Source organism: Corvus brachyrhynchos, unplaced genomic scaffold, assembly GCF_000691975.1.
Source record: "Corvus brachyrhynchos isolate BGI_N302 unplaced genomic scaffold, ASM69197v1 scaffold101, whole genome shotgun sequence".
In the NCBI taxonomy this organism is placed as follows: domain Eukaryota; kingdom Metazoa; phylum Chordata; class Aves; order Passeriformes; family Corvidae; genus Corvus; species Corvus brachyrhynchos.
Genome location: NW_008237239.1, coordinates 15,227,249 through 15,239,545, shown reverse-complemented (window position 1 = coordinate 15,239,545; position 12,297 = coordinate 15,227,249). Strand labels below are relative to the sequence as shown.

Genomic DNA, 12,297 nt, shown 5'->3' with positions numbered 1-12,297 from the left:
GGGGAGTGCAAAGGAACTTCATTATTGCTGCTTATTCAATTTTCAGTTCCCAAAGCTGACATCCCGAGAATACTCTCAGGTATTTGGTGTCAGACCATTAACCTATGTGTGTGAGCCAGCACACTGTACCATTCTCATTTCCTAAACTGAAGAAAAGGAAAGGAAAAGTCCTCAACCTCCTTGCTCCCCCTTCCTGAGACTGCAGACAACTAGGTGCTGGGGTCCTTGCCAAATTTGTATCAAATAAGAAGATAGTGAGAAATATATGATTAGCATTTATATCAAAAAGGCAGAACATTGAGACCGGTATCAATCAATTACAAAACTGGTGATGGCAGGATGAACAGAAAGAATTTCATGCCAGACCTAAATATACCCCTGAGTCTTGCAATGCCCTAAAACTTGCATTGAGTCAAGGGAAGGTGCTTCTGAGCTGCTAGAGAGTAAATAATTGAAATTAGTAACGACTTGGCCAATTATAAAAGGTTATTTTTGTCAGCTGTTTCGGGCTTTAAACACAGAAGTTAACTTTGGAAAAAGAAACTTCAAATGCCAGCTTTATTTGTTTTACTTCATAAGATCAAGCCTCATACCACATTTATTGTCCAGAATTGGAGAGACTTTCTGATTACATTTTTGACAGTATGTTGCTTCTATTACAGACACCAAAGAATAGCAATTTGAAATTACAGGCATATCCAAGGAGAAGAAGTTGATTTTAACTTTCAGAAAGGCTTAGGCAAATGATTTTTTCAGCAAATTGCGATTTATGCTGTGAGAATTTCTATGGCCAACAAGAGTTTAAGTAGTCAGAAGTTATATTTCGGATACTATGGTCTGTACATGGTGAATATCTACTAGGTGAGTGCTATGGCTAAACAGTTTGCTGTACTCCAAGCAACGATGAAGACAAATCTTTGGAACGTGTCACCCCTTGTCCTGAGTGCTTAAATCTCTTGTTAAGTCCTCGTATCAGTTTAGTAACTGGACACTGAAAGAGTTTCTGAATAGGCTTCACCTTGAATTTGTCATTCTAGATGTGATGTGTTCGGTTACACGGTCCCCCGATTAATGAGTGGTATCACTAGAGTCTAAAGCAGCTGAACTGCTCAGTAGATCTAAAATTCAGAAGCCTTAAGGAGTTGGATTCATGATTAAGGGCAGTGAGGCTGCAGGTGTGGTTTGTGCAGGAGAAGGTTGCTGGCATACCTTCTGTAAGTGTTTACATTCAAAGATATAGGAATAATGTGTGTTTCATACGTCAATTATAAACGACAAAAGGGATACATGTGAACTGAGCATCAGTGATTTTCTGTATCAAATGACAGTTGTAATTATTAGGTCCCAAGACACACCACCACTTGGTAGTAATGCTTGGCCAGGTTCATTTTCAGAGTGAACAGTATAGACAGATATTTTCCATCAGTGATTTAGTACCAGGTCATGGTCATGTTAATACACAGGCTGTTTCTGTCTGCTGACTGTTTGGGTCAGAACCAGGCCTCTCAGGCATAAGTAATGGGAGCACAGATTGCTTTCTGCTCTTCTATAACCAGTACCAGTTATAGAAAATTGAAGTACTTTTCCTTAAATGGCAGATAACATTTGAATTGGGGAAAGGGGGAAGTTTCAATTGTATCTCCAGTGCACAACTGGTGAAATTCTGGTTAACAAAATCTTTAAATATTCATTGCTGCCAATATTTTCAATGATACCATAGTTTCCAGAATAAGCTAGAATTACAGAAATAATAACAGTAATAACAAAAATTGCCTATTTCCTTCATAATTCACTTGGATTTTTATGTAGTTATTGAAATGGTTTGTTCTCCCCATTTCTTAGGTTTCCACGTTTATAACCTGTGGTACATCTTTTTCTACGGTGTTACCAATGTTTATCAGCCTGTGCAACATCTTTGAAACAGTATTCACTGCCAAGCATTTCACAGGTTATTTTGATGCTTCTCTGTCTGTACAGAGAAATTAAAGATACTATTTTTCTATATTTCTCATTTTTAAGTCAAATTTTCCCCAGATTAAGCCCAAATATTCTGCAAATGGTTTTGGTGGCTGGTTCCTGGATAAGATTTTATTCTTTTAGTTGGCCAGACACTTCTTTGTTGTTTGAAGAGTCATATTTGTTCTTCAAGCATAATTTTTTTTTACCCTGTTAACATTAAGTTTGGGGACATACATTTTCTGCAAGTGCATGTGATGAAAATTACTGCTTCTTGTAATATCTTGACACAAAATTATACTGAAGATACTGGTATTCTTTGCTTCTTTTAGTGCTTAGTAATCTACATTTTTCCCTTGTTGCATCTGGAAATACCTACCCTTTGCTCACAATTAGCCACAGGTTTCCCCATATTCAGGATCAGAACAGCTATGCTGAGACTCATCTGGCACATTATCCTCTCTGATAGTTACCAGAAGCATGATCCTGCTGTGATGTGCTTTTCTAGATTTCAGTTATTTACTTGAGCTAAAATCAGGATTTCCATCTGAGTAGCCACGTTTGGTGTCCACATATGGAATTAATCTAACTAAATCTTTAAAGCAATTAATTCCTTTAAGTTTACTTAGAATTTCCTAGGTGTTCTATCTTACAACTTGAGAAAAAAAGAATATTAATTCTATAAGACATTTATCATTATGTAGCCATGCATTCCCTTCATTTCAGTCCTTTATTTCCAATCTGTAGTCTTTATTGTCTTTTCTTTTTTATCATTGCTTATTCTACTCACTCTGTGACCTCTTATTTTAGTGAGGGTAACCAGATGCAGAAATTATGTAAAGAGTTGATAAAAACCAGATTTTTATGACAGAATGAGACTTCCTGTGTAATTTTCACTTATTTTCTTGATAATCCCAGTATTCTTATTGTCTTTTTAATGGCCTCAGAGCTTCCAAATGATTTGTAGGGGAAATGGAGCAGCTTTAACAGCTTCTTTCTTGAGTGGTAGCAGCTAATTTTGGACTTACCACTGTCTACCTATAGTCAGTGTTGATTTTCCCCAGGCATTAAGTTTGTACTTCTTGATGTAGAAATTAATTTGACTTTTTGATCATCCATTTGGTTCAGTGTATGTGATATATTAAGATGTTGCTGACTTAAAGAAATGCAGTAGTATCATGTAGCATGATTCTCCTTTGGGGAAAAAAGTACCAATCTTTTCCAATATATCATTTTAATTTCTAGTAGAATGTAGAATAACAATACAAAACTGCCTACTAGAATGTAGATCTCAGAAACTTCCATGCAGCCTTTTAAGGGGATTGATGTAATTTTACTCCTTTTTTATGGTTCCGATTTAAATAATTATTTCAATGATTTTATATTTTGGTTCATCTAGAACTTCAGTCTCAGGTGTAGTCACTTTTCAACAGATGAGATTTTGCTAAAATATTTTTCTTCTGATGTTTTTGGTTTTAAATCAGTCTTAAAAACCTTTCCTGAAATAAAAAGGTAGCACCCCTTTCATAGTGAAGAGCCGTGGAAGACTTTCTTTGTGATCTCTGTTGTGGTTCTCTTTCCTGAATGCTACACATAATCATAAAAGCTTTAGTTGGTCATCTGCTCTCCTCAAAGCAGAATTGTTGTCAGTGCTATATCCAGTCAGTCATGATTTTGTCTGGATAAATCTTGATATCTCTGGGAATAGAGATTCCACGTCCCCTCTGGATAGCCTGTTACTGATGCTGCACTTATCTTTTAGTGAAAAGTTTTGATGTCCACTCTGAATCTGCTGATCATACCACTTAATTATTAATTGCCCCCACTGATTCTCTGGTGGTCTTCCTTTGTTTCTGACATTTAATTTTTTTTTTCCTTCATTCTTTAGGCATGTTGCTTGTTAAATGCTCATTTTTGTGTTGCCTTACTCTAGTTTTAAAATTTGGTGGTGGTTATCCTCTCTTATTTAGCTTCCTATTTTGATCTTATTTTCACTTATTGAAGATGACATTTTGCATGTAATGTTTTCCTTCCTGTGGTAGCTTTTGGAGTAACTTCAAAGTTTTTTTGGGTGTGAGTTGAGTGCTGTTGTGTAACCTTTGTATGCTGCGATCGCTAACACAAAAAAATGTTTCTTTTACAGTTATGCATTAAACTGGGTATTTTTCTTCATTTAGGATTAAACCCAGAGTTGCTTTTCACGTGTGAGTTCTCTGATGAATGGCTATGATGCATGACTGGGTCTCTTATAATACACTAAATATCTAGATCAAATCCAGTCTAAAAGGGAATTGACTTGAAAATCCTTGTTGCTGTGTTTTCTGGTGTTGTGGTCTTTTAACTCTTCTTGTACTTGCTGTTGTCCTGTCTTTTTAATATCTACATCATCCTGAAAAATAAGGCTGATGCATCAGTAATAGATCTCTATCAAGAAGTCATATTAAAGAGATTTTATGGACTACAGAACCCTTTTACGAGGAAGGGGGGTAGGAGTACATGCTTCTCTAACTTCTATTCCGTATTTTCTGCACTAAGAATTTACTATTAGATGTTGAAATACTCTATTTTGTATTAATAAAGCTTTGAGCTTCATTGTAGATTTGAGGGTGTGATAATATTTTCTTTAAGTGGAACTTCCAAGTAGCTTTGTCTCTACTGTTGTATCAGCTTTACTTGACTCATGGATTAAAGATTAAAAAGGCAACTGTTAAGAGAAATTTTTGTTTCAATAACTAACTAGAAGCAAAGTACATTGAACTACATCTGTTGATGACATAGATGAATATTGTTTTGAATTACTTTACTTTTTCATATTTGTAAATATTTGCACTAAAAAAATACAGTGACCCAAAGAAAATTCCTTATAACACAGTTTCTCTATTTGCTTCCATCTCTGCGTTTCCCAGAACACTTTAGGTATAAAAGTTATTTTTTGTTCCTTGATTATGAATCCTAAAGCTTTTGTTAATTCCCATCTCTGTGTTGCTTTGATCCCCTGGTATTATTTTTATGTTGTGCCTTAACCAGTGTCTTTGTTTCTTCATCCCTGTGCTGTTGCTCTGTCCCTGTGGTTTGTTTCCCCACCACATTGGAAAGCGATGAATGCAGAGACTGGGGTTTTGCCATGGCTTTCAGAGGTCTGAAACTGAGGAAGCTTTTCGGGAGCCCTTAGATCGTGCACAAGATGTGAGACTCGTACTCTCAGATCTTGGTCCAGGCATAACAGAGGATGTGTCAGCTCCTCCTGAATAGTAATGCTAAACATGTAAGGAGAAGATGAGCACCTTTACATACCCCCACTGAAGTGGAATGTTTGGGATCCCAGCTGAACCAAGAAAAGAGGGAGAGGTTTTCAGTTGCTGAGCCTGTTGGATCACATCCTTCAGTAAAGGAGAGGAAATGTACCTTGGATGAGTAATCAGAAAGGAAAACCTTCAATTTTGCTTCATTAATTAACGTTTTCACTAAAATAAATAAGCATATGGGCAGAAAAAAAAATGCAAAACTTGACCTTTGAAGATGACAGTTCTTTATGGTAACTGTGATTCAAAAAATACTTGTTTTAATAGAAGTTACCATGTATACAATGCTGTTTGGTAAATATTCTTTGCAGGTTCTCTGTCCAGATGGTAAATACGGCCGCATTGTTTACTCACTTCTTTTTCCCTTCTGTTTTGAAAGAACAGGACTTTTAAACTCTATTCAAAAGTCGAATAGTTACGCTCATTCAACATTTCTCTTTTTTCCCTTCTCTCAACAAATTAAAAAAATGCTCACAGGCTTATTTTTCTTTTCTGTTCCATTTAAAATTTTCTCCTCCCCACCTCATACTCCCATTCTTGTAGCTAATGAATGTATCATCTAAAAATAGATATGTTCATCATTCTATAATATTTTGTATCTTTCTAGATTGGAGGCCAGTGTAATTGTAAGAGACATGTGTCTGGCAGACAATGCAATCAGTGCCAGGAAGGATTCTACAATCTGCAACAGTCAAACCCTGATGGCTGCAATCCCTGTAACTGTAATACCTCTGGGACAGTCAATGGAGATATTACCTGTCACCAAAATTCAGGACAGTGCAAGTGCAAAGCAAATGTTATTGGTATGTGTAATGTAAGAGTTTGGAGCCATTTTTCTTGTTTTCTCTGGAAATAAAACACACTTGGTTTCTAAATGAAAGGTATAGAAAGCTTCTTTGCTGAAGGCAGATTGCAAAAATGACTGAAATTAACTGTTGGAAAATTATTAATTTAATAATTCTATCAAACTACAGCTTGAAGCTTAGTTTAATCAACCCTTTAGAAATTCCTTTATGGCATAGCTACGTTAGCTTATGTAGCTCCATACTAATAAGTCACAGAAATAATGTAATTTGCTTACTGCGTAGATGTTTCTTTTAGTAAATTAACACTTTTTCAACGTATTTTATACTTAATGAGTTCTAAGCAAATTGTTTCCATGCTAGTTTTCTTAATAGACCAAAATAAATGGATTTTTTTCTCAAAATATTCTGTGCTACAGGGTCCTTTGTGATAAATCTATCAATTTTTTTCTATTATATTTCTTTGAACTGTTCCTATGAAATGCAAAATAAGTCAACATAATTCCACAGATCATGTACATAGCTAGGGTTAGTTATCAAGGGCCACATAATTTTAATTTTGTAATTCAATGCCAAGCTGATTATAATAAACTGCTACCTTCTGTGTTATTTATCATTTTTTTTACAAGACGTGCTTTTTTGTTTGTTACTCCCACAGGTATTTTTCAGAAATTAGATTTGATTATAGCAATTTATTACTTCCAGCATATTTGAGGGGAGCCACAGCCACATAAGGACAAAATTTATCAAGTGCCCAAAATACACAGTATATATAATACACTTTGAAATGTTGATGTATGGGAATATTATGCAAGGAGAATTTCCTGATAAAGTGAGCCTTGCATGGTAACTGTACATGTCTCAGACTATACATATGTCTCAAAAAGAAAAATTCCTTTTCTGCTTTGTTATTAACAGAATTAGTAATCTATTTTTTCTTCACCCTAACCAGGTTCTGGGTTGCATTAATAATGTTCAAGTACATGTTAATATATTTGATATTATATATACCCTCACTTGTGAACATTGACTCATTTGTAATGTTGTAAGTCTTTGTTGCTTTTGGAAATTAGAAGAAGGAAGAAAATGCAGAGTAACAACAAATAAAGAAAACAGCTGTAAACAGATTGAGGCCTGAACAGTTTCAGTCCTTCTTCCTGTGGAATGCTGTATTTTTCATACAATAAAAAAGGTGCTAAGAGTAGAAAAATAACCTCTGTGCATCTTAAACCCTTTCTCTACCTTCAAGAAAAAGGACTTCAGAGCATTCTTAATTATATATTCTTTGCCCACATTTTACATTTGAACTTGGGAAAACATTTCTTAACTCTCTGGCAATTTGGCAGACAAGAAGTGCAGAGTCTGGTTCTCACATACTTGGTTGTCTACATTTAAATTTTATCCCCCTCGTGAAAACATTAAGAACTGTTTTTATTTTCACTGGAATAGTTATTAAAAAAAAAGTGTAGATCTGTGCTTTCTGTACTTATCTGTAGCTATGATGGGGGTCTGTAGTTATGCAAGTGTTTGTTTGCCGAGTAAAGACCTAATTCTTTCCAGACTAGATTCTCTTTATTTTCCAAACCAATCGTAAATAAGCTTCTGTATATTGAAACATGTGCAGCAAACTTTACCAGAGAGCTTTCCTCTTTGGATTTCTAAATTGGTTTTGAGAGCAATCTGTCTATTGCCATTTTATCTATTTAAACAAACACGATAACAGAAAAATGCAACTATGGAATGCAATGTTATGAAACATGAACTGTTAGAGTTAACACAACTGTTAAATCTTACTAATGATTCTATCACCAGTAAAATACATTAGCACCAATAATTTTATTAAAGTAGGTCATTCATCTAGAATAAAAAGGTAGAAGAATGTGAATTAAATGCCAAGCGTGCTAACTCCCCTGTACTTGTTAACATTGAATGTGATGCCCTGTAGGCCTTCCTCAGTATCGTTAGGAATAGATTACCTGTCAGGAATATGTATGGCATATTCAAATAAGCACTGCGCATATTTTTAAAACTGATATGATATGAATCCATGTAGACCAATTTTAATAGTTCAAAATGAGTCATAATTCTTGTTAACAATACAGTTATTTTTAAAATTTGCAGCAATAGTGGTCCTTTTTTATTTTCCTTATTGAAATTAAATGATATGCCTTAGGTGAGTCATTCATCACTGTTAAAGGAACTCGCCTTCTGTTGGAGTTTTTGAGTTTTTATCCATATATATAATGCATTCCCTACCATTTTTAGTTTTATTTTTCTACATTGCTAGATGTATTTTTGTATGGTTTTGTATTTTTTTAAATGATGACAATATTTTGCTAGAAGATTGTATTTATATTTTCCTATATGAAACAATTAAGTCATAGCTTCATAGTGAAGGATTTTCCTACTACAAGGGAAAAATACATAACTGAATTTGCATTTTTCGTATAATAATCTAGTTTGCTTTCTCGTAATGTACATTTTATAAACTAACATATAAATGCCATCCCTTGGGGCAGGGATAAAGCAAGTGTTGACTTTGAAAACACGACTAATAAAACTACAGGATGAAGCATGAAGAAAAGGGTTTCTATTTTAATGTACTGCAGAGTTAACTAAATCATTTAGATAAAAATATTTCATTTTGGATTATGGAAAATATTTTCTGCTTTCGGTAAGGGCTAACAATAAAGACTAACAAATGCAATCAATGGTAAAACTGCACTATGGTGTTAAGCAAATAATTTGTTATAATTAGTCTAACTTGTGCTGTCCTAGTGTATATTTAATGTTTTAATATAATATATTAATCTATTATCAGAACAGATTGTGAGCCCAGTGCAATTCTCTGTGTATTGCATTTCTACAATATAGGGTGAAGAGTTCACGTAGGCATTGATTGTGCAACAGGTGCTGTTCTGGGGGACAAAGAGATTAATTCTGCTTTGTCTTAGAAATGTTACAAAGAATCTCTTGCAGAAGTATCTTAAATTGTATTGAGAGGCCAGCAGAAAGACATTGCTTCTGAAACAAATTGGAAAAGTAAACAGATTTTTGGGATGCCACAGTTACTCAATTGATTTGTGCAGCCTTGTCACTCCTGTTAATTATGTTGGTGAAGAATATTAGTCCTCCCTTTTTTTTATTTCAAGTGTAGTAAACTTACCCTTTTTAAAAATGAAATTAATAGCTTTTAAGGTTTGGGGTTTTTTTTATTAATTCCTTTTCTCTTTCCAGGTCTTAGGTGTGATAGTTGCAATTTTGGATTTAAAGCTCTCAGATATTCTAATGAAGATGGATGTGAGCCTTGTTGGTGCAACAGCCACGGCTCAGTGAGCCAATTCTGCAACCCTCTCTCCGGGCAGTGCAATTGTAAAGAGCAAGTGAAAGGGCTTCTCTGTGACACCTGCATGGACAACTTTTATGGGCTGGATGTAACTGGTTGTAAGGCTTGTGAATGTGATGCTGCAGGGTCAATTTCGGGAACCGTGTGTGACGCGAGGACGGGGCAATGTGCATGTAAACCAAATATCGGGGGAAGGCGCTGCGACGAGTGCCTGGATGGGTACTACAGAGTGCAGAAAAGTCACTCCTTTCTTTGTCTGCCATGTAACTGCGAGAAGGCAGGGACAGTAAATGGCTCTCTGCTTTGTGACAAATCGACAGGACAGTGTCCTTGCAAAGCTGGTGTCACTGGCCTTCGGTGCAGTCAGTGCGTGCTGCATGCGTACAACCTCAGCATGAGCAATGTCCGCGGCTGCCAGCCCTGTGACTGTGACGCTCTGGGCACGTTGGCAGGAACAGTTTGTGACCATGTTTCTGGGCAGTGTGTCTGTCTGCCTCAGCGCCAGGGGAGAAGGTGTGACGAGTGTAAACCAGGTAAGGAAATTGGGAGACAATCGATTTGATGTAGTAAGTTTTAATTTGTTTGTTATCATTTCCTACAGTTTTTAATGTGTGTTTAAACAGCTTCACGTCTGACATGTCTCTGACATGTTATTACTTTTTCTGTTTCTTCCTAACTGTGTTAAGTGAGAAGGAAGCATTATTATCCTAATCACCATCAAATATTTATTCTATTTCCCGATGCTGTTTAATTTATATTATTACTGCAGTTTCAACATGTCCAAAATAAGGTTAGGTTGCTTCTAGATATTGAGAAAATATACAAGTAATCATGTTCCACTCCCTGAATAAGAGGTAAATTGGCATAATTTAATGAACAGCAGCTATCCTCATAATGAGAAATGTGGATTTGGAAGGCAGAGTGCATGCTCTTCAGGAAGGGCACTTCATGTATAAAGCTGAACATGGCAGGAGGCGCAGAAATGGTTGCTTAAACTTTGATGAGGCTGGCAAACATGCCACTTAGAAAGCATTCACCTGCCTTGCTGTGTTGGGGTTATGCTGGCTTGCACAAGGACTGCTTACAGTTCGGCCCTACAAGTAGGTGATACTTGCAGTTGCTACATACTTGTTCAAGATTTTGTGCCATATTTTTAAAGAGAGTTTAAAAGTTCATTGTAAGTGGGGAGCTCTGTAGTTGTATTTCAATGTTTTGGTTTTAAAAAGTAGGTGGGTAAAGTGAAACTATAGGTAATATTAACCTACCCTTCATCATAATATTAAGCAGATAGATTTTGGTCAAGTTAAATACATATGCAATTTATTCAAGTAGCAGGTCACATTAAAAGGTACATTATAGCTCCATTGGTTTTAATATGCCATTCAGTAATTTGAACAGAGGTTAAAAAAGCTGCTTAACCTCCATTAAGTATTTTTTAAAATGCTTTCATTTAAATTATTTTAGGTACATATACTAATAAATAAGGCAGCATTCTGTTTTTCTTAGTTCCTCCTCCAGTGCTATTTGACCTGCTAACCCTCTGTAGCAGCCACTTAATCAGAGATCGGCAGAAGAGTGATGTCAAGGCTCCCCGAGTCAGTGACCGCCCTTGTCCTTGGAAAAGAAAGGCCAGGGTTTATGCAGAACTAAATGGTTTAAAAAGGTTTAATTGATAGTGTGAACAGGCTGGTTTGTAGAAAAGCTTACATGGCGCTCAGAGGAATAGTCCCACAATAGTTCCTGTTAAAAAGAGAAATAATTTTAAAAAGTATTTGTGTAAGTATTATTTTTAAATTTTCTAACTGACAGCTAAAAGCATGTATGTGCTGAGCACTGAGCTCTGTGCGGCAGGTGAAAGTGTAAATTCTTATCTTTGTAAAAGCACTGTATTGCTCTTAGGAGAACACAGTGAGCTGTGCTATTTTCACTGTTTTAGTGAGAGCTTATTTCGATGTTTAATATTTCTAACTTTTATATAAATATTCTTTGTTAGTGTGTCCCAGAAGAGACTTTTCTCCAAAACAGGGAAGAGTATAAAAAGTCTTCCATATAGAAATACAGATTTTAATTGGTTTCAAGAGCTGTAAACACGTCCTATGGCTTTGTCCTGGGACAAAGATAAGAAAACGTACCCCAAATGTATAAGAAAATGTACTCCAAGTGTATATGTAGCCAACACAGCCTAATTAAATCACACAAAAATGAGTTAATACTGGCAGCCCTGAAAACATACTGACGATTTCTGAGTCTGTTGGGACATTTCAAGTCTATGACACAAGTTAAGTGGCGCTTAAAATAACATCCCAGGGCAGCATATCTTTTATGTGCTTTGATAAAATCCAGGAAATTTCCAAAAGTTACCAAAATCTTAATGCAGGAAGAGTTGTCAATTGAGAAAAGATCAAACTGGTTGTAGCTTTTGGAAATTGTTTTATAAGCAGTATAGCTCTTTTTGGAGCATTCAGCCATGTGTTTCATCTATTAGGCTGTATCCATGACCTCTTGTTGATTTACCAAAATATGAATATTGATCTAATATCAATATCCAACTGAGATGGACAAAAACTCTCTAACAGTTTAGAGTTAGAAAGTGTATGTTTTATTTGGCGCCAGGCACTGTGTGGGATAGCTCCCTAAGATGCAGGGCCCCGATCCAAGCAAACACAGAGCTTTTTATTTACAAAAATTATGAATATCCAAAATACAAATGCATATTCATAACATTAACACCTCCCATTCTCCGCTTCATATGGAAATGAGCTTAAATGTCATTAGGCATGCGTAGTGTGTGTTCTAAATTGAATCGGTGGTCTTGAATTGGGTTAGTGGTCTTAAAAAGATGAAGTATGGTCATCTTCCTCATTTTGACCTTTTTGCTTCTCTGAACTTT

At 35.7% G+C, this 12,297-nt stretch overlaps 1 protein-coding gene across 2 annotated transcripts in view; it reads left to right on the top strand.

The window, feature by feature from the left end:
* Window positions 1-12,297, top strand: part of USH2A (usherin) — a 388,071-nt gene that overhangs the window by 52,997 nt on the left and 322,777 nt on the right. For both annotated transcript variants that reach the window (XM_017730037.1, XM_017730036.1), the window contains 2 exons: window positions 5,866-6,061; window positions 9,299-9,940. In XM_017730037.1, coding sequence (XP_017585526.1) covers window positions 5,866-6,061; window positions 9,299-9,940 — 838 coding nt within the window. The remainder of the gene's footprint in view (window positions 1-5,865; window positions 6,062-9,298; window positions 9,941-12,297) is intronic.